Below are 22,112 nucleotides of genomic sequence, written 5' to 3'. Positions count from 1 at the left end.
GTCAGGGCAGAAGCAGGAGATGCCGCAGGATTGTTCTTTGCTTGTACTGGCCCATGCTATCATAAAATGGTAAAGAGCCTGTATACAGTGGCCTGCTTTAGCTACGTTTTATCGCGGAAGGTTATGATCAATAAATACCCTAAATTATTTTAAAAGCATGATTGTAAACTAGCTAATCTGAAGTGTGTTGGATTGATAATGTAGTGCGGTGTTTCCTCGAATTCATTCTTTGAATGTATTTATAATATTAGCAACACAGTACACACAGCTCGATCGCTTTTTGCAGTCGCAGCAGTCAGGAATCCGTATGAGACCTGTAGCAAAACACTTGCAAAATGTGGATCAGCTGTTATTACCGTGTAAATGTGTTAATCGAGGCACAATTGCGACTAAAGGCTAACTTAGCTGGTGGCACCGTCCTAGTAAAAAAAAAAAATCATATTGGAAATCCCATAGAAAACATCTAGTAGGAAATCCAGCAGAAAAATCCTGTAGTGTTTTGGAACCTTTCCAGTAGGATTCCTATTGGGTTTCCTGCTGGAATCCAGTAAGAAATCCAATTGGAAAGGTTAGAAAACCCTATAGGAATTATATATATACATTAACATTTGCAACATTTACAGCTTCACTCCACTGAATTAGCATATCCTTTGCTGCCATTCAATTTTTTAAAAGCAATAAATATTTTTTAAATTAAAGTGCAAAAAGATGCAGAACAAAATGTCAAACCTAAAAGAGAGAGATTGAGATGTACACTTAGTATGTAAACAAAATACAATTTAAAAAGTACAGATTAAAAGTGCAAGAATAAAGATAAATCGAATTTCGGCACAGAAGAAACAGAAAGGAGCGTCTCCAGGTAAGAAAAACTACATTGATGTATGTTATTAAAGATAATCAAATGGAAATTTTTTTAACTATAGATGTTCAGACATCTATTTCAGAGGTGAGCTCAACTAGGCGAATTTACTACTACCACTACTACTACTATTAATGAAAGTGCTCATATGTCACATTTGTAATATCCCCAAACATTATAAATGGTTTAAATCTTATTGATTAAACCACAGTTTACTATAGTAGATACAAAGTTGCTAATTACAACTGGTCTAGCTGCATTAACGTAGCTACAGCACTGGTTGCATAGAGTACCGTTTCAGCATTCAAGTTATTGTTGTTTAGGTAAGCTAATATTTAAATACAAAAACAAACATGCAAAAATAAACACGATGCAAACGTTTTCCTAGTTGAATCCACCTCAGGTTCACTTCACACCACTGTTACCACAGCCTAGCCTGCACACGTGTACACTAACCCAAATAGTTAAACTCATTGAATAATTTAAGTATTGAAAACACAAAAGGTATACAATAGTAGTACTGACACAATCGTTTTTGGTTCCCTTAACTTGTATCTCAGTTTTTATTTTTTAACTATTATGTTTTTGATTCAGATGAACTATATCTGGCATTTTATGTAAAGAGAACTTCTGGTATTAGATTTGCTGACACACAAATCTTTTCAGTTTGAGTTTATTAAAGTGTGACGTCACAAACGTAATCGACGTTGGATGGCACAGTCGAGAAAAATCATCTAAAGTGTGGCGGCTCTTCCTGGAGTTCAACTAATATTGTAGGTTAACTAAACATTTAGTCTGTTTTGTCTGTACGGTGGAGAAATTACATAACTTTAGAGTCATGCTCAAGTCTGTATAGTTTGTTATAATTTTACGAACTTCACAGTTCATTTCTGCTAAGCCGCCAGCCTGCTAAGTCAGCTCACAAAGCCAGAAAGCTAGCTAGCTAACACAGTTGAGTTGAGCATGATTGAATAAGTGCCAGGATAGTTGTGGAGAGATGCAGATGCTAGAAATTTAAAATATTTCTGATTATTTTTCAGAAATGTGTTTTGCATGACGTTGGACAAACACGCTGGTGCGATTGGCTGGTTTGCCTGTGTGTCTCATTGCAATCCTGGACACTTTTTCCCCCACATATGATGAGTGTACCTGCGGATAAGGTCTCGGCGAGTACAAGTGTCGATTGTATTAACTTCTCAACCGAGTAATGATTAAATGATGTAAGCACTGTTTACATATATTTGCTATGTTTTAGACGCCTTCAGCTTTGTCAAGAGCCTTAGGTAGCTATCACGATATAAATTCTGTGCAAACCTATGCTAACATGTTAAATGGCTAGCTATCTAATGTAACTGGCAGCTTTCTAACATGTCTTGAGCTTTGGACAATGTAAAGTTTACTTATCAACCTAGGTAGCTAGCTAAATAATTCAAGCTTCCATTAGTTTCAGATAGGTTGCATGTAGTTATGAAAGCCATTCCTGGTACCCTGAGTTAACTTGAGTAACTAGCTAGCCTGGAAAAAGCCAGGAGAAACTTGTAATGTCAGATGGCCACGTTTTTGATGAAATTGCTTGGTGGCGCCAGGTGCACAAAATGATTGCTTAGAGTAGACCGTGTGGCTATGACAAGACAGGCCTAAAGCTAGCAGCCGTTAACTTGGTGTAGCTGAGTATTTTGCTCCATGATAGTTATCAAGTAAAGGTATTTTGATTTTAGTTTTAGAGGGACATAGGTAAGGCGGTGACATTTATATTTTGCAATGTTTCTTTGACATTTCTGGAGATAATCCAAGAAGTTCAGAAGACTGAGAAAACCCTACCCCTCATCGATAGGATGATGCAGACTACAACAACCCACTTGTGAGAGATCTCCTTGAGCGCTGGCCGGCTCTACATTTGGAGTTGCAGGTAAAATTACACAGCTTTGTTTGTTCACCAATATTTTGTTTTTCCATGTAATTTTTATGTACATAAGATAAATTAAATAACTTGTCTCTCTTTTTTCAATTTGTGTTACGTTTATGTACTGTATATATTATTTAGTTTGAGTTAGTGCTACTCAATTAACCTAAGGTAATCGGTTGCCTTAAAAAAATGTATTAACTGTAGAATTGCATTTTGAGTTCCACTAAGTTATATTATTTAATTTACATTGAAGTTACCACAACTTAAAAATATATTTATTTATTTATTTTTTAATTTAGTTGTTATTTTGTCCCAACTGGAAATGTTCAATTATTATTTAGACTCACTCACTGCTATCACCCCTGTGCTGACTTGGGAGGGCAAAGACGAACACATGCTGTCCTCCAAAGCGTGTGCTGTCAGCTGACCGCTTCTTTACACTCTGCAGTTTCACCATCCAGCCACCCAGGAGCTACAGTGCCGGAGGACAATGCAGCTCCCGGGCAGCTAACAGGCAAGCCTGCAGGCGCCTGGCCAGATTACAGGAGTTGCTGGTGTCCTGTGACCTAAGCCCTCTCCCCCTGGCGACACTCAGCCAATTGAGTGCTGCCTCCTGGGAACTCCCATCCACGGTCGGCTGTGGAATAGCCCAGACTTGAACCAGCGACGTTCAGGCTATTGGGCACATCCTGCACTCACGCAGAGCGCCTTTACTGGATGCGCCACTCGGGAGCCCCCAGGTTTTTCACTTTTAAAGGGATATTACCAAAACCAATTAAAAACTTTAAGGGATATTGGTAGGTCTTTTTCAGTATTATGTATGTGTATATTTTCACTGTTTGATAAATTTATACACCTGAAATGTGTTAAACCGTTAAAAAGAAAATAAGAAAGTAATTTAACCTTCATGAACGAGTCAAATAAGAAAATAACTTATCCTTGAACTAGTCTGACAGTGAATTCTAGAAATAAGTAAGGCTTAATAAAATTATGAAATTCTGTAATAACCAAGATAGTATTTACTATAAACATAAGCTACATGTGAAAAAAGTAAGAAATAATTATATAAATTTGCCTCACCACTTTGTAAAGCTCCTCTGTTCGTCGATAGTATCGGTAACTTTTACTAACGGGTGACGTCACTCCCATTTATGGGATCTTATAGAGCAGGGGTCTCCAACCCTAGTCCTGGAGAGCTGCTGTGGCTGCTGGTTTTCATTTCAACCAATCTCAGTTACTTAATTGAACCAATTATTGGTTTAATTAGTCCAGATTAACAGGTGTGCCAGATCTTTATCCACTGATGATGTAAAGACACCTAGAAAACCTGCTGGATAGGGGCTCTCCAGGACCAAGGTTGGAGACCCCTGTTATAGAACCTGGCGCTGAATCTATTAAAATTATCTAATTTGTCTTTATTTACTGTAAATATATACACACATAACATTGTTATTTAATAGTTAATTGATTACCGCTACATTTTTAATAATAATAATAATAATAATAATAATAATAATAATAATAAAGAATAATACTTTTGTACCGTATCAGAGGTGGAGACATGACAGTGTTTGTTGACCAGTGGGCTCTAAATTGCATGCTCTTTTATCGTTTTTTTTCTTCATTTAAAATTAAATGGTCAACAGTTTTAACATCCTCTTTTTGAGGATGCTAATTTGTATTTTTTAGTTCCCCTACGACCATTTAAATAGGACTACGTATAATAATATGTCAGTGTTTGTTTTCCACAGATTTCTGGATCCAGAAATTTCGAGGAATGTTCACTCACAAAGACCAGTAGGTGGAGGAGAAAAGTGCCTCACCCTGAATTAGACTTTGATCACAGCGAAGTTAATGTTAATTCAGATAATCATGGTACAGACACAGATCAAAATATCAATACGAATTATGATAATCATGGTTGAAATCCAGCATAGTGATAAAGAATTTTTGCAGTGACAATGAAGTTATGATTTACATTACATGAGAGTAGATGTTGAACTTTATGCTGATTTGAACTCTGCTCTCGCCAAGATAAGCACCAACTAAGACGTAGCTTTGCAGTAAACTAGTGTGATCCATCTGCATCTCCACCCATTTGCGTTTTTTTCCATCTGATGATGTAGATATCCTTCTGTCTAGTGTTGATTGCTGAAGTGTAATGCTGCCTCCAGGGATCAGCTCATTTTGCCTCCCCAGCGCATCAGCACACACAACGGCTGCGATGCTAGCTCAGGGGATCAATCCAGTGCGGTCTCCCCAGCGCATCAGCATGACAACTGTCTGGATTGAGCTAAGTAGGGTACATTTCTGGGGTCTTCAAGTGGGCACCTTCCATCCTCTGTGTTTCGTTGACTAGCTCATGACACCTCAAGAGGGCTCAACAGTGATTCTGGCGTCCCAGCATCACACCACTCTGCTCCCCACTCAGCTCCGCCCAGCTTACTTACCTGTACATCAGCGTTTTTTTCTTTCTGTTGTGCTTGAGATCCCCATCCAGAATCTTTCCATCTCAACCACAGCCAGTTGCTGCTCCTTTCTGCTGCTTCAGATAAGTTCTTATCTGTGCGACGCAACTCTTGGCCACTGAACCCAACATCTCTGAGAAACCGGGTTGTAGAGTGTGCCACAGATCCTCGACAACCCACCTCCACTGGGTAAGCTCAGACTCTCCATCCTCGCTGTTCAGCTCCAGCAGCTAGCTGAGCATACCAGAGTTTCTTCCTCTCATACGCCTCATCCACAGCAACTTCCCATGGCACTGTTAACTCTACCAGAACATGCTGATCCAGACCACAAGACAACATCTGGTCGAAGGTTAGTGGTGGCAATCTCAGGTGGAAAAATAAGCTGTTGACCAACATCTGCCAGCATCTTCCAGTCTCTAGCAGCTTCCAGTTGTCCTGAGTGAGGCTTGATTTTAACAGCTTTTCTTGGTGGTTGCTCTCCTGGACGGAGGAATATTGTTTTTTGTGTGTAATGCTTTGATGGAACTGGTGACAACTTATTGGTCAGGTTACGCTTGTCTTCCAATTCTAAGGCCAAATATCGCAGCACTTGGTCATGGTGCCAAGTAAACCATCCTTGGCTAAGACCCACCTTACATCCTGTCAAAATGTGCCTTAATGTTGCAGGTAATGAACACACAGGTCAAGAGGTTTAGGTTCTGTGCTGATGGGAGAACATCATATGCTGATCTGATGAGGAAACTGATCCTGCTCTGTTCCATTGTCCATAGGTCTTGCCAGCCGATCTTGCGTTGTTCCACACTCTCCCATCTCATCCATTCTCCCTCCTGGGCTTGGGAAATGGCCTTTACACACCTGATCCTCTCCTCCTGCTTTTGCACCTCATTGACTACCAGCTTCCTCCGTTGAGCTGGGATTGCCTTGTGCCATGTAGGAGGAACTAAACTGAGACCAAAACCTCCTTTTCCATGGTGAACTTTCCCCAAATACTCTGATTCGAAGGGCAGCCTTAGCATCTTCCAGAGCTTTCTTTGCCGTCCATTTTCTTCCAGTTTTCAACATAAGTGCTGCCTCCCTTACGCATTTGTCGTGTGAATATACTAATGTCATTTCCAGTCGGACTTTGGCGCACTTAAACTCCTCGGTTAGAGCAGAGATTGGTAGCTGCTTATTCCTTTACCATAAAGTCCCACGCTGCTGAGGCAGTGTGGAACTCCCAACCATTTCCTGACGTATGAACTGATTAGAGCTTCCAGCTTCTCAGCTGTTGTCAAGGAAACCTCGTACACAGTCAGTGGCCACAGCAATCTTGGCAGTAGACCAGACTGAAAGCACCAGAGTTTCAGTTTGTCTGGGAAAGCGCTGTTATAGAGCATGGCGCTGAGTCTATTAGAATTATTTCATTTGTCTTACTGTAAACATATACACACATAACATTGGTTTTTAATAGTTAATTGTTTACCTGTACATTTTAATACTGCTACGGCTACTACTACTACTAATAATCATAATAATAATACTTTTGTACCATACAAGGTTATGGAATGTTATTTTATAGCCAACACGGAGTCCGGTGGAGACATGACAGCGTTTGTTGACCAGTGGGCTCTAAATTGCATGCTCTTTTATCGTTTTTTTTTTTTTTATTTAAAATGAGTTAAATGGTCAACAGTTTTAACATCCTCTTTTTGAGGATGCTAATTTGTATTTTTTAGTCCCCTTACGACCATTTAAATAGGACTAATTATAATAATATATCAATGTTTGTTTTCCACAGATTTCTGGACCCAGATTTTTAGGAATGTTGACTCACAAAGACCAGTAGGTGGAGGAGAAAAGTGCCTCACCTTGAATTAAACTTTGATCACAGTGAAGAGAGTGATTTAGGACAGAGTTTTAATAATTGTATTATTGAGAGTGAGCAAGGTAGTAGTAGGAACTGTGAGTAAAATTTGGGGGATGAAAATGTTTTTCAGGGTGCTTCAGAGACTTTATGAGGCAAGTTATTTTTCCTGGGTCTGAATTAACAGTTGCACAGTCAGCAGTGCTTACTCTTTGATATGCACTCTGGTACAGTTCACCTGCCTGTGCAGTGGAAGACCTGTTAAAGTTAATTAGTTTACACCTTCCAAACAGCAGCCTCATACCACAGTCATTGCTCATGTTCAGGAAGCTTTTTAAACATCCTTCAGACTCCCTAAATGTACATTTTTATTGAAAATGTTCAAGCCTTACCTGCCACCTGAAAGTGCTCGATGCAGTGAATGCAATGTAAAATGTAACAGAGAACGTAGCATAAAGAGGGTATTTTTTTTATTGCTGTATCAGTCAAAGAGCAGATTGCTGAAATATTAGGAAAAGAAGAATGTGTGAAATCTGAGATGAAGTAAATGCTGCTAAGAGTGATATTTGTAATGGAGAACATTAACAATCAATCCCCCAGTTCACAGAGAGTGACATTTCCTTACTATGGAATTGTGCAGGGGCACCTGTTTTTAAGACATCTGCATGTTCTTTTGTGGCCAATTTGGTGTGTGATTAATGAATTCCCACCAACCATTCGTTTCAAGCTGTTTCTTGCTTGTATCTCGTCTGGAAAGGAGAAGTCTGTAATGCCAACATTTTTAAAACAGTTTGTTGATGTCATTGAACAGATAAACATAGAAGGTGTTAACTGGGTGCATCCACAAACTTAGAAAACATGTGTCTCAAAATCATCTGTTCTTGCGATGCATCCAATAGTTCAGTGGAACCTACGGATGCAGCTATTGCTTAAACAAAGTTATAGTTGTACCTAAAGGAAGAGGGTTCACAAAGGTGTAGCCACCTGAAGAAGATGGAATAAGAACCTATGAGCATCTTATAGACCGCAGTGAGAGAGCATTGCAAAACAGAGAAATGCATGTACTGAGATTGTACGTAGCGATTCCTGAGACACTGGGTGCTTTTAGACAATGCCGTATTCTGCTTTCTTAAACAGACTGTATCTGAACATGACTGGTCAATGTCAACATTAAAATTAGAATATTTGTGAAAGAAAGGCCTGCAATACATATAATGTAGTTTGTCAAACAATGAACATCAGCTTATGCATCTATTTGATGCTGTTAGGATATGTGCCCCTTTGGCATACTTCTGCCTTTACTTTTGAGGGGCACAATCAAAAACTTAAAAAAATTGTGCCATGGAACAAACAGATTGCACATAATTTTGTAACTTTGAAATCTATGCCACTTTGAGAGAATCCAGAACAGAGAATGATATTTAGTTGAAAAGTATGTCAATGAATGGTGCATGGTTATCCATTAATAACAAATGCAAATGTTTTGGAATAAGACCTTGTCCTTCTTGGAAGACCAGTCCAAAGAGTTCTGAACTCATCAGAGGAACTTACTTTGCTGTCCGTATGCAGAGCAGCTGTCAATTATAACTTTGTAGGAGCAGAATTCTTTGAGGGAGTGCTAATAAAAGGAAGTGCACAAACAAAATAGTTATACAGCTGAACTTAGAAATGGAAATATTGGTCTAATAAAGTCTATAGTGCATGTACCACACTGCCAAGCAAATTTGTCTTTTATCTTGGTACAGTTTTATGAAGCAGAGATTACACCTTTTTGGAGTGATGCTACCACAAGAGGAACAATGTCTCATATCAGATTAGTTGTACTGAAAGAGACAACAATTGCTGTAAAGCTATGTGATATTATAAGGAAAGTTGTTTATATTGGAAAGATTGACAGAAATAACAAATGCTATGTCTCTTTGCAACCTAACAGCATTGAGTGATTAAATCCTGGAAGCTGTGTTTCCCTGGATAGTTTTTCATGCTTTCATAAGCAGTTTTGCTGCTATCAGAAAGTTTTCATCATTCCACCAGAATCATCTTTATTTTTCAACCAATTATTTTTTGTCCAACCCCTGCACATTTGTCAGTAGTGACTTCAGCCAAGTAAGAATAAAGACTGGCGTAAAACTACTGTGTCACTGTATAGAGGTCTAAGTTTGAGGAATGACATTTGACCTTAGAACAGATCTATATACTCTCAAATGCACAAATATCTGTCAACGAGTAAGAAATGTTGTTCTTCCTCCTTTTTTCTCTGTTTAAAAAGTTTAGACAGATACTAAACTAGTTTTATGAAACTTTGCACACTTCAAGATTTCTATGAGCCAGGGATAGAAAAGGTCATGTGGTTTATATTATATACTAGTGTGGTGGTTATATAGTACTGTGCAAAAGTTTTAGGCAGGTGTGAAACAATGCTATAAAGTAAGAATGCTTTAAAAAAGACAAAAAAATAATAGATGCTGTTTTGAAGGCAAGGGGTGGTCACACCAAATATTGATTTGATGTAGATTTTTCTTCTGTTCACTCACTTTGCATTTTGTTAATTGATAAATATAAACTATTAACATGTCTATTTTTGAAAGCATTCTTACTTTACAGCATTTTTTCTCACCTGCGTAAAACTTTTGCACAGTACTGTATGTTTTGAAATGTTTTTGACTCTCCAAGGCAAATTTAAAATTGGTTTATATTCTTAAATCTTGAATATATACACAGTGCCTTGCAAAAGTATTCAGACCCCTAACCAATTATCTCATATTACTAAATTACAAATGGTACATTGAAATTTCATTATGTTCTATATTTTATTTTAAAACACTTAAACTCAAAATCAGTTATTGTAAGGTGACATTGGTTTTATGTTGGGAAATATTTTTAAGAAAAATAAAAAACTGAAATATCTTACTTGCATAAGTGTTCAACCCTTGTGCTGTGGAAGCTCCCAGTTTGCACCGATGAAAGAAATTGCCCTAACGAGGACACAATTACCTTACCATTCGCCTGCACGTGTGAACCATTAAAGTTTCTGGATAAAAACCCCACTGTTGAAGGATCATTGGTAAGGCTGTGAATCTGAAGGAAAATGAAGACCAAAGAGCATTCTACAGAAGTTAGAGATAAGGTAATACAAATGCATAGATTAGGGGAAGGGTACAAAATAATATCTAAGTATTTGGATATCCCAGTGAGCACAGTTGGATGAGTAATCAGGAAGTGGAAGCTGCATCACACCACTGCCAAGAAAAGGCTGTCCCTCAAAACTCAGCGCTCAAACAAGAAGTTAAGACTTGTGAGAGAAGCCTCAGAGAGGCCAACAAGGAGGAGCTACAGAATTACAGAATTACAGAGTTCAGTGGCTGGGAGTGGAGTAATGGTGCACCAGTCAACCATATCAAGAGCTCTGCTTAACACTGGCTTGTATGGGAGAGTGGCAAGAAAGAAGCCATTACTCAAAAAGTACCATCTGAAAGCACGTCTGGAGTTTGCCAGAAAGCATGAGAGTGACCCATCTGCGCTGTGGGAAAAGGTTTTGTGGTCAGATGAGACCAAGATAGAGGTTTTTGGCCAAAACTCAAAGCGCTATGTGTGGCGCAAACCTAACACTGCCCAAGACACACCATCCATACAAAATATGGTGGTGGTATTCCCATGGGTTGAAACTCTTTCAAAACGGGGCAAATTACTTATAGATATCCATATGCCCCTAGAATTTTGAAAGCAGAACTGCTTCAACACAGTGACATTTGAGGACTTCCTTGCATGGAGAGCTCGCTTCAGGTCCTGCCACAACATTTCGATGGGGTTTAGGTCAGGAATTTAACTAGGCCATTCTAAAAAAAACGGAATTTCTTCTTGTGCAGCCATTCTTCTGTAGATCTGCTTGTATGTTTAGGATCATTGTCTTTCTGCATGACACTTTCGGTTTAGCTTCAGCTCACAGATGGCCTGACATTCTCCTCTAGAATCTACTGATACAATGCAGAATTCATGGTTATGTCAATGATGGCAAGCCGTCCAGGTCCTGAGGCAGCAAAGCAGCCCCAAACAATTACACTCCGACCACCATGCTTGACGGTTGGGATGAGGTTCTTCTGTTCAAACGCAGTGTTTGGTTTTTGCCAAACATAACGTTTATCATTGAGGCCAAAATGTTCTACCTTTGACTTGTTTGTCCAGAGAACATTGTTCCAGAAGTCTTGTGGATCATCTGTGTGCTCTTTGGCTAACTTCAGACTGGCAGCAATGTTCCTTTTAGAGAGCAGTGGTTTCCTCCTGGCTATCCTTCCATGAACACCATTCTTGTTCAGTCTTTTTGTGGTAGTTGAGTCATGAACACTCACATTAGCCAAGACGAGAGTGGTCTGCAGATCCATGGATGTCACTCTGGGGTTCTTTGTGACTTCCTTGATTATTTTCCGGTTTGTTCTTGGAGAGATTTTGGTAGGACGACCGCTCCTGGGTAGAGTGACTGTGGTCTTGAACTTTCTCCATTTGAGATTATCTGTCTGACAGTGGATTGATGGAGCCCCAAATCCTTAGAAATGGTTTTGTAACCCTTTCTAGACTGAGAGCATCAATAACTTTTTCTAGGTCCTCAGAGATTTCTTTTGATCGTGGCATGATGTGTTTTCACACACCTGTATGGTGAAGACCAAATTCACAAAGTTTCTGATCTTTATATAGGGTGGGGCCTCCCAAACTCACCTGAAGATCTACCTAATTATTTAAACACCTGATTCTAATTATCACCCTTAATTGAGCTGATAAAACCATGGGTTCACTTTTGTTTTCACATACCCTGAATCTTAATTACTCATTGTTTGTCTAATTCATGCACCATTTTGTTTCAAAAGACATGGAATTGGTTAATATAAGCCCTATTTCATATTTAAGAAAAGACTGGCTTTGATTCAAGAAGGCTATCGTGGTAAAACTAATTCCATAATTACCATTGGGGTTCACAAACATTTTCTCGGCACTGTAGGTGCTTCCTGATGACGTATTGGTTAAGGGCGGATTCTCCTTTGCAGAAAAGCAACCAAGTTTACAAATTTTCAAAGCTGCAATTTCAATGGTAGTGTTCAATTTAACATCTATAAATAGTGCTGCTTGTTTTTAATCAGTTCAACTTTGATTAAAAAACAAAATAAAAATAAAATAATAATAATTTTTTCAATGAATACAATGATTTATAATGCACCTGGGGTGTGTGGATATTAGAGTGTATCCCACACCTTGTTGTGCCTAATTGCTTACATACATGCACACACACATATATTGTGAAAGATTTCACTTGTTTCCAAGGTTTGATTGCCCTTTTTCAGCAGACCCAGACAAAGAAATTGAAATTTTAAGCACTTTTGTGCCATTATTATTATTTACAGAAAACCAAAAATAAACAAAACACAAACCTAACTTCCCACATGTTCTAACTACACTGTTTCTCTCCCGTTTCTCACTACATCGGACAGCTAAGCTGTTTTCTGATCACAAAACACTTAATTCTTTATTTCACACACAAAAACAAAAAGGTTTACACAGTACATTGTTCTGTTACCGACAACCTCTTGTCTCTTGATATATATGTGTGTGTGTGTGTGTAAAGTATAAACCACGACGGGCCTTGCGGTTCCCATGATATATACCATGCCAGATTAAATTGACAATTGAACCAGACTTTACGCACCAATCTGACAGCGGTGTCAAGGGACAGTAGGCCTACCTCAGTTTCCCGCAGATGTTTAAAATCCAGGCTGGTAATTCGGGGGGGTCGTGTCTGGCCAAGGTTCTAAGCGTTTTCCTGACCGACATGAATACATTACTGCTGGTTTTAGACTCGCTGTCAGCAGAGATGTTAAAACTTCTACTGTTAAAATATGTGTTTAGTCCAGCTCAGCATTATAAAACTGGAGACTGAATACTGGTCCTTAATTTAACTTCTTGCACTGGCGTAAAATTCTAATATGTTGTTGAGATTTTTTTGGATTTATTTCCATAAAATGAATGTCCATTTTTTTTCTTTAAGTACATTAACCAGCCCATACTGTATTTTATTTTTTTTTCAGTCTTTGTTTTCTTCTGTTTCATTTAGCTGTTCCTCCTCTACTGTTGTGTCTGTTCTTGCTGGTGCACTTATTTTATTTATTTATTATTCAGATGGACTGCTGTCTTCACTCAAAGTTGGTGTTGTACCAGTTATGTGGATTTTCATCAAATATATTAAATATATTATATATTAAATTACATAAGTTAAATACCATTCATTTTTGGCAGTGGTTTTGTAACTAATAACAAATAAAATGGCAGTTTGTCAATGAATTTAAAATGTACTGATGCGTAGTGATTTATTTAGTGTGAAGCTGCTCAGTAGTATGCAAGCCATGGTATATGAGATATATACACACACACAGTGTGTGTGTGTGTGTGTGTGTGTGTCTATATATATATATATGCACAGTCATGTGATGCTGTTTAACCAAAAAGAGGTGGTTATTTTTCCAAGCTGTGTTTTAATGCTGAAATTTGCATATATCCCGATAACCCTTTGTTCTATCTATCTATCTATCTATCTATCTATCTATCTATCTATCTATCTATCTATCTATATATATATCTATCTATCGAGATAATATCTACTATATATATAATATATATATGATATATATAATATTATATATATATCTATCTAGATATATGTGTCATAGATATACACAGAGAACAAAGGGTAATCGGGATATATGCAAATTTCAGCATTACAAGAGCCAATCAAATCTCATGAAAGTTGCCCAAATCTTCTACATTCACAGCATTTAAAAAGTCAAAGCACAGTATATTGGAATAACAAACAGGAGATATATTTTTATAAAAAAGAAATCTGAAGCCATAACTCTTTTCGAAACTGCAGACCTAAAACTTAAATGCATGCAATGTCAGCAGTCTAGGCATGTTTAAATCTTTATAGCATTGCACTAACAATGTCAAACTGCTGCGACAGACTAGTAAAGATCAGTGGACATGGCAGACCTGAGCAGTAGACTGATTTCAGCACTGGAGATACAGAATTATGCCATTTAAAAGTTTGTACATTTCCAAACAGTTTGGCTGATGCACGAGCATTGTATTAAAAATGAAACAGTGACCCAGTGGGGATTCTGTGGCTGATATAAATATATTGCCTTATTTTTAGCCCAGCATTGAATCATTTTAATATATATTTTTTTTATTAATATCAGCACCAATACTTGTTTATTTTGTACATGTTTACTATTTTGTATTTAGGAAAGTGTAAAAACTGATTTTGGCAATACATTTTGTTGATGTGTATATGTACACACCCTTTTTAATTTTCGTATAGGAAAACATTTAACGTTTTCTATTAGACAAAGCTTTTTTTTTATTGTAGCTGTTATCTGCTCTAAGTGTAGATTGTTTTAGCACTGTGGGATTACCTGTTTTGTGATTGAATAGTTGTGAAATTGTTTTGAGTAAAACCTAGTAGACCAACACCAGTTTGTTTTTACTCAGTGTCGGTAAAGCAACATCAGGAAGTCATGCAACTTTTCAAGCAACCTGTTGAAGCAGACATTTTCAAGGAATTTTCAGGAAATTGTTGAAATTAAGATAGTGTGGCTGAAATTATCAAATGGTAAGAATTGCTTGTAAGTTTTAGTTTTTCTCATAAAGAAAAGCAACATTGATTTGAATGAAAATAGACATTATACTTCAGATTTTACTCGTGTATCCAATAATAAGGATGTGTTTGGGGAGTGGGTATGGAATTAAAGATTGAAAAAATTAAGGTAAAGGTGTAATAATGAAATGATAGTTCAGACAACAATTATTTACCAAACATTTTATTTTTTAACTCAACACCTCACAAGTGTAAATAATAAAGTTCACAATAAACATTTGTTCATGTTGCAAAAAACATTGCTTTTTTGTATTATCAAATATATTACAAAATGTAAACAATTAGTTTTTTTAAATCACATTTCCACTACCCTGAAGTTTTGTTGTATTTTTTCTAATAAAAACACTCTAAAGCATTTGTGTATGTTTTTCGTGTATCTTAAGCACATTGCCTTCATTTCACTCCTCAAAACATTTTTTTAGTCTTGTACACATAGTACGCGCCTCGCGCATCTATCATACCTCTAAGACTCCGCACGCTGTAGACAGAAGCTCAAACCAGACCTGAACTGCCAGCAAAGCTGTTGTGCCCATGCATTCAAGGGGATACTGAAACCCCTCAGCCAAGACATACTTGGACCATGTTCTTTCCAGTACATTAACATACAGTCAGTATTTAGCAAATGACGCATCTCTCTTTGTCTTTACCCTGGCCTCCACCAATTGCCTTTTCCTTGATATACATCAAGTCACTGTGGACGCTCGGGCGCCGTGCGAAAGGCGCAACAATTCCATAGGCACCGTCATCCTTTAGCTTCTTGTTCTTGATAGACTTTCTGTGCAGAATGTCACAGTACTGCACCGATACCTTTCTGTGCAGGTCCGGGCTCATTTCGCTCGGCAGCTTGGACATGCTGAACAGGGTCTGAAACATCTTGTCCACGTTGGTGTTTCTCTTAGCTGAAATTTCAAAGTAGGCGCAGGAGCTATCTCCCGCAATGAGCTGCTCGATTTCCTCGGGCTGCACTTCGCGGTAGAAATCCCCGTCTCCCTTGTTTCCACAGATCACTAACGGCACGTCCACGTTCTCCTTGGTTTTGTTTTTCAAGCAGGACTTTGTTTCGAATATCTGTTGCTTCAGCCGCTGGACCTCCTCGAAGGAGCCCTTGCTGTCAAGACTGAACACCAGGATGAAGATGTCACCTGCGAAAACAGCAAAGCAAAATTGAGTAAAACTGTTTAAACAAAACACAAGCAACAACACTACATTTTTATTTCTCTGGAACCGGAATTATCAAACGCAGAACCTTAATATATCCAATATATTAATACAACACTCCATGTGAATTTAAGCAATGAATCAATTTACTTTTTTTTTAAAACATGCTCGCTTATCTGCATTGCAAAACGTGTTAAAAACTCAATTTACCTGTAAGTATGGATAGCCGTCTCATAGCAGGGAACGGGTGGTTTCCTGAGGTGTCTAAAATGTCCAGCTGATACACTTCTCCCCTGATGCTGTAAAACTTTCTGTGAAAATCCTCAATAGTCGGCGTGTACTGGTCATCAAACCTTTCATTCAAAAACCTGGATACGATTGCGGTTTTCCCGACCTTTGTGGAACCCAAAATCACCATCCTGTAGCAGTTCTTGGCTGGGATGTCAAAATCATTCTCAGAGGGTGATATTTTCTTAATCATGGTTGTTGTATAGCTCCCAAATTGCGTTTGCAGCAACAAAGAGTACAATTTATTACTGGACGTTGTTAGTTCAGCACTGGAGCTGTTCTGAGCTGGTGACTGGAGCCAGCTATTCCTTTATAGTAGACCTCGCATACACCCCCCCACCCCCCAAGGGTACGTCATCAACAACGCAGCACTGTGTCCAATGTTGTGAAAATAAATTAACAGGTGCCAGTTCTTGCGTCAGTGTGTGAGACTGGGAACATGGCAAGAATGTGTAGAAAAAGAAAACAGCAAACACACTTGGAGATAAACTGATTTTTTTTTGTATGTCACCGTTTAAAAAAAAAAAAAAAAAAAAAAAAAAAAAAAATCGAACTTTTTTTTAAATAAGTGGTTCTGCTTAACTTTAACATCACAGTACAGAATTCATGTCATTTCAACAATAAAGTTGTTAGTAACTATTTAACATTTCTGTTTAAATTTAATAATTAAACACTCTTTTCCGAGTTTCACAACATTAGTTGTACATAATTCGAAACGGATATAGTGAAATGCTTCTGACGTCCAAGAGTTAATTTGAGGCTAATTTTACTTTTTAAAGGTTTTTGAAGCACGAACTTAATATATATATATATATATATATATATATATATATATATATATATATATATATATATATATATTGAAATACACAAATGATGAGTTCTCCGCGCACAGTATGGTCCAGTATTATTCATGTAACTTAAGCATTGATCCGTTTTGTGTAATGTAACAGATTTGAGTATATGTTTTCAAATGCAAAATACCATATGTCGCAGCAAACGACTCTTCATGCGCCTATGCACCAAATGTCGCAGCCAAACAGCGTGCTTAAACAAATAAGTAAATGGATGTTTTGTTTTGTGATGTTTCTAATCTTAATGAAACGTTCTAGAAAACGTGTTGGACCATACATTCCCAGTAAGACACTTCCAGTTCCCAAGCTCAAAAAAAAAAATTCTTCTGCAAGGCAGAGTTGCACTCTTAATCCACTAGAGAGCACCATAGCTGTTCTTTCTTTGAGTTTAAACTTAAACAGATGCGCCTTCAGTAACCTATGCTTTTTGTGATGCGATACAAGGACTATTTAGATTTATAAACAAAACGTTTAAAATAGTTTGACTGAATGTAGTCTTTGAAGAACTTAAATACATACACGAAAAATACTACAGTATAATTGATGCCTATTTATCTACAAAATACATTTATTACGTGAAGTATTTTATCTAGAACAAAGTTTTTTACACATTATGTCAGTTTTTCCCAACTAACGCTGTCTATTTTCTTATAAAAAGTCTTATGTAACTTAAGTTTCTTTTTTTTTCTCTCCTTATGACTTTCACAAAGTCGCATATATTGTAATTATTATAATTTCCTATTGGCTGTATCCAGTAAATTACAAGAGATGTTTTTTTTTTGTTTTGTTTTTTTATAGTACAAACATTTTTAAAAAAAACTGTTTGTCACATTTAATAAATGCATGACCAGACATATAGTTAAATTGTAAACTATAGTCAACAACTGTTTCGCAGGACAAGACAAAAGAAGGAAATATAACAAGTAAAATAACAAGTAATATAACGAGTAATATAACACGCTACTTGTTTTATTTAGTAATGGACATATTCGGATAGTAAGGACATATTCGTTTTCTTTCTGAAGAAACGAGTATCGAGCAAAAAGTTACTTTTTTTTAGTAACGTGCCCAGCACTGATCGTAGCCCTTTCAGATGGACGTTTCATTGTCTTCTGAGATATAATCATTTGCGCATGACCGGGCAAGCACAGTACAAGATGTACCACAAATATCACTACACCAGCTAATGATGTGCATTTCAGGAGATTTTTGGGTCGGGTCCGAACCAGGTATCTGTCATTGGAACCGGGTATTTTGAGTCCGATTCCGGTTCCCAAACTATTGAGAAACACATGGCCGTATGCCAGTGTGTGAGCTGTAGGAGGGGGTGGGGGGAATCGCATATACCTATAAACAAGCACTAGTCCTACAGTTCTACATCAGCATTAAAAAAAGACCACATCTATCACAGAGCAAACAATAAGTCAAACTAAACCAATCACAGCCGCGGTCAGCCAGTAGTGCAAAACTATATATATATATATATATATATATATATATATATATATATATATATATATATATATATATATATATATAGTTTATCCCCTGCTGACGACTAAAACAACAGCGTGTCGCACAGTTTGTGTAAACTGTATTGTTAACAATGTATCAAAGTGACCATAATATACATTTATTTTATAAAATATTTTGATAGAATTGTTTCATATGGATATGTTTATATATATATATATATATATATATATATATATATATATATATATATATATATATATATACAGTGCCTTGCAAAAGTATTCAGACCTGTGACCAATTCTCTCATATTACTGAATTACAAATGGTACATTGAAATTTCGTTTTGTTCGATATTTTATTTTAAAAAGCTTAAACTCAGAATCAATTATTGTAAGGTGACATTGCTTTTATGTTGGGAAATATTTTTAAGAAAAATAAAAAACTGAAATATCTTGCTTGCATAAGTATTCAACCCCAGTGCTGTGGAAGCTCCCAGTTTGCACCATTGAAAGAAATTGCCCTAAGGAGGATGCAATTACTTTACCATTGACCTCCACCTGTGAACCATTAAAGTTTTTGTCACATTTTCTGGATAAAAACCCCACTGTTGAAGGATCATTGGTAAGGCTGTGAATATGAAGGAAAATGAAGACCAAAGAGCATTCTACAGAAGTTAGAGATAAAGTAATACAAATGCATAGATTAGGGAAAGGGTACAAAATAATATCCAAGTGTTTGGATATCCCAGTGAGCACAGTTGGATCAATAATCAAGAAGTGGAAGCTGCATCACACCACCCAGGCACTGCCAAGAAAAGGCCGTCCCTCAAAACTCAGCGCTCAAACAAGAAGGAGACTTGTGAGAGAAGCCACAGAGAGACAAACAATCACTTTGAAGGAGCTACAGAGTTCAGTGGCTGGGAGTGGAGTAATGGTGCACCAGTCAACCATATCAAGAGCTCTGCATAACACTGGCCTGTATGGGAGGGTGGCAAGAAATAAGCCGTTACTCAAAAAGTACCATCTGAAAGCACGTCTGGAGTTTGCCAAAAAGCATGAGAGTGACCCAGCTGCGATGTGGGAAAAGGTTTTGTGGTCAGATGAGACCAAGATAGAGGTTTTTGGCCAAAACTCAAAGCGCTATGTGTGGCGCAAACCTAACACTGCCCATGCCTCAAGACACACCATCCCTACAGTGAAGTATTGTGGTAGCAGCATCATGCTGTGGGGATGCATCTCATCAGCAGGGACTGGGCATCTTGTTACAATTGAAGGAAGAATGGGTGGAGCAAAATACAGGAAAATACTGCAAGAGAATCTGCTTCGGTCTGCTAAAAAACTGAAGCTTGGGAGGAAATTCACCTTTCTGCAGGACAATGATCCCAAGCACAAGGCCAAAGCAACATTGGAGTGGCTCAAGAACAAAAAGGTGAATGTCCTACAGTGGCCCAGTCAAAGTCCTGATCTCAATCCCATTGAGAATCTGTGGCACTATTTGAAAATTGCGGTCCACAAGCGTCGTCCAACCAACCTGAACAACCTGGAGCAAATCTGCCAAGAAGAATGGGCCAAAATCACTCCGACACTGTGTGCAAAGCTGGTACATACTTACCCCAAAAGACTTAAAGCTGTTATTGCAGCGAAAGGTGGTTCTACCAAATATTAATATGTGGGGGTTGAATACTCATGCAGGAAAGATATTTCAGTTTTTTTTATTTTTCTTAAAAATATTTCCCAACATAAAACCAATGTCACCTTACAATAATTGATTTTGAGTTTAAGTGTTTTAAAATAAAATATCGAACAAAGCGAAATTTCAATGTACCAATTTTTAATTCAGTAATATGAGATAATTGGTCAGGGGTCAGAATATTTTTGCAAGCCACTGTATATATATATATATATATATATATATATATATATATATATATATATATATATATATATATATATATATATAATATACACACTGATGCACAAAATAAATGCAACACTCAGGTCTAATGGATTTAATCAAATATTTTAAAGACATATATCAGACAAAATGTGAACAAAAATACAGAGCAAAGAATCATGATAAGTTTTCAGTATGGAATGTGACACACTGTCAAAATGAAAAATTACAAAGTTAGTATCAGGTATGGCATCCTGGCAGCATTGACACATAGGCCTGATCAGCCTCTGGATAGTTTGCTGTGGGATGTTCTGCCACTTTTCCTGTGCAGCTGCAGCCAGCTGATGAAGGTTGGCTGGTCACAGTTGTCTCCTGTCGATGGCACTGGCAATCTGGTCCCACAGATGTTTTAGTGGACTCAGGTCACAGCAAGACCTTGACATTGTTTTCTTGAAGTCATGCAATTGTAATCCTAGCATTGTGTGTTCTTGCATGGTTCTGCTGGAAAATTGACACTTCCAGATTGGCTTGCAGGAACGGAAAAAAACTGTTACTTCAAGGATTTCATCAATGTATTGCTGAGTAGTAAGGTTGCCCTCAATCTGCACCAAAGGCATTCACACTTCCAATACCTCACCGGTTGGCATGAACAACACAACAATCAACTTAAGGCTCACCATGATGTCTCCATGTTATCTTCTGTCAGGTCTGTCAAGGGCAAAGCGGCATTCATCTGTGAATGAAACACTCCACCATTCACTCTGTCACCGTATCAGATATTCTCTGGCCCACAGAAGACGGCAATTCTGTCAACTGTCATTGTTACCCCTGAACGGCCTCCGAGCATATAATTCATTTTCATGCAGTCGGCGGGCTACAGTCATTCTGCTGATTGGCAGGTTATTTCTTCCTGGAATTTCTCGTGCTGTAGCCACTGCAGTCTGAAAATGATTACGCAGATAGATCAGTCGGATGTGATGTGGTGACCCTCTGCCTTCCAGGACATGGCCTGTCCCTCACAGAGCCAGTTTCCTGGTTTCTCTGGACTAGTCTGCTGATTGTTAAAGCAGAACATTTCATTCTCCGGGCAACTCCCCTCACAGACAAGCTGCCTTCAATTGTGCCAATGGCAACCAGACAGTCTTTCACTTTTCTTGTGTTAATTAAAATCATGTCTTTTCGAATAGCTATACAAATTCTTTATCAACTCATTTTGGCAATTTTAACTGCCGTTTTTATGAAATCACATGAGCTCAGTATTTTGTTATCCCAAGGAATGCTACTATTCAAACAATCAACAAACCTACTCATTATTTAAAATGTAAATAACATTATGTATGTGAGCAGTTGATGTATGTTGTGTTTTTATTGTCCATCAGTACATACATACATCTATCTATCTATCTATCTATCTATCTATCTATCTATCTATCTATCTATCTATCTATCTATCTATCTATCTATACATATATATATATATATATATATATATATATATATATATATATATATATATATATATATATATATATATGTGTAGTGTGCATGGGGGAAGGCAGCAGCAGGGCTGGTAGGTGACGTAATCACATACAAAGACATAAACGCGATATACCCCTTGCATATCTCTCTCTCTCTCTCTCTCTCTCTCTCTCTCTCTCTCTCTCTCTCTCT

At 37.6% G+C, this 22,112-nt stretch overlaps 1 protein-coding gene and 1 long non-coding RNA gene across 2 annotated transcripts; one reads left to right on the top strand and one right to left on the bottom strand.

Annotated features, from left to right (window-relative positions):
* The first annotated feature begins 1 nt into the window (after position 1).
* Positions 2–2,770, top strand: LOC121300504. The gene is made up of 3 exons (XR_005947536.1): positions 2–859; positions 1,900–2,079; positions 2,644–2,770. It is a non-coding gene; the product is annotated as an uncharacterized LOC121300504 (long non-coding RNA).
* A 12,149-nt stretch (positions 2,771–14,919) lies between these two features.
* Positions 14,920–16,568, bottom strand: rasd1 (RAS, dexamethasone-induced 1). The gene is made up of 2 exons (XM_041229227.1): positions 16,141–16,568; positions 14,920–15,914 (listed from the first exon to the last, which is right to left on the bottom strand). Exons 1-2 carry the CDS (start codon positions 16,409–16,411, stop codon positions 15,388–15,390), a joined length of 798 nt encoding a protein of 265 aa, XP_041085161.1. The 5' UTR covers positions 16,412–16,568; the 3' UTR covers positions 14,920–15,387.
* Between the last annotated feature and the right edge of the window lie 5,544 nt (positions 16,569–22,112).

Source organism: Polyodon spathula, chromosome 26, assembly GCF_017654505.1.
Source record: "Polyodon spathula isolate WHYD16114869_AA chromosome 26, ASM1765450v1, whole genome shotgun sequence".
In the NCBI taxonomy this organism is placed as follows: domain Eukaryota; kingdom Metazoa; phylum Chordata; class Actinopteri; order Acipenseriformes; family Polyodontidae; genus Polyodon; species Polyodon spathula.
Note: the sequence above shows the minus strand (reverse complement) of the source record. Positions and strands in the feature narration are given on the sequence as shown.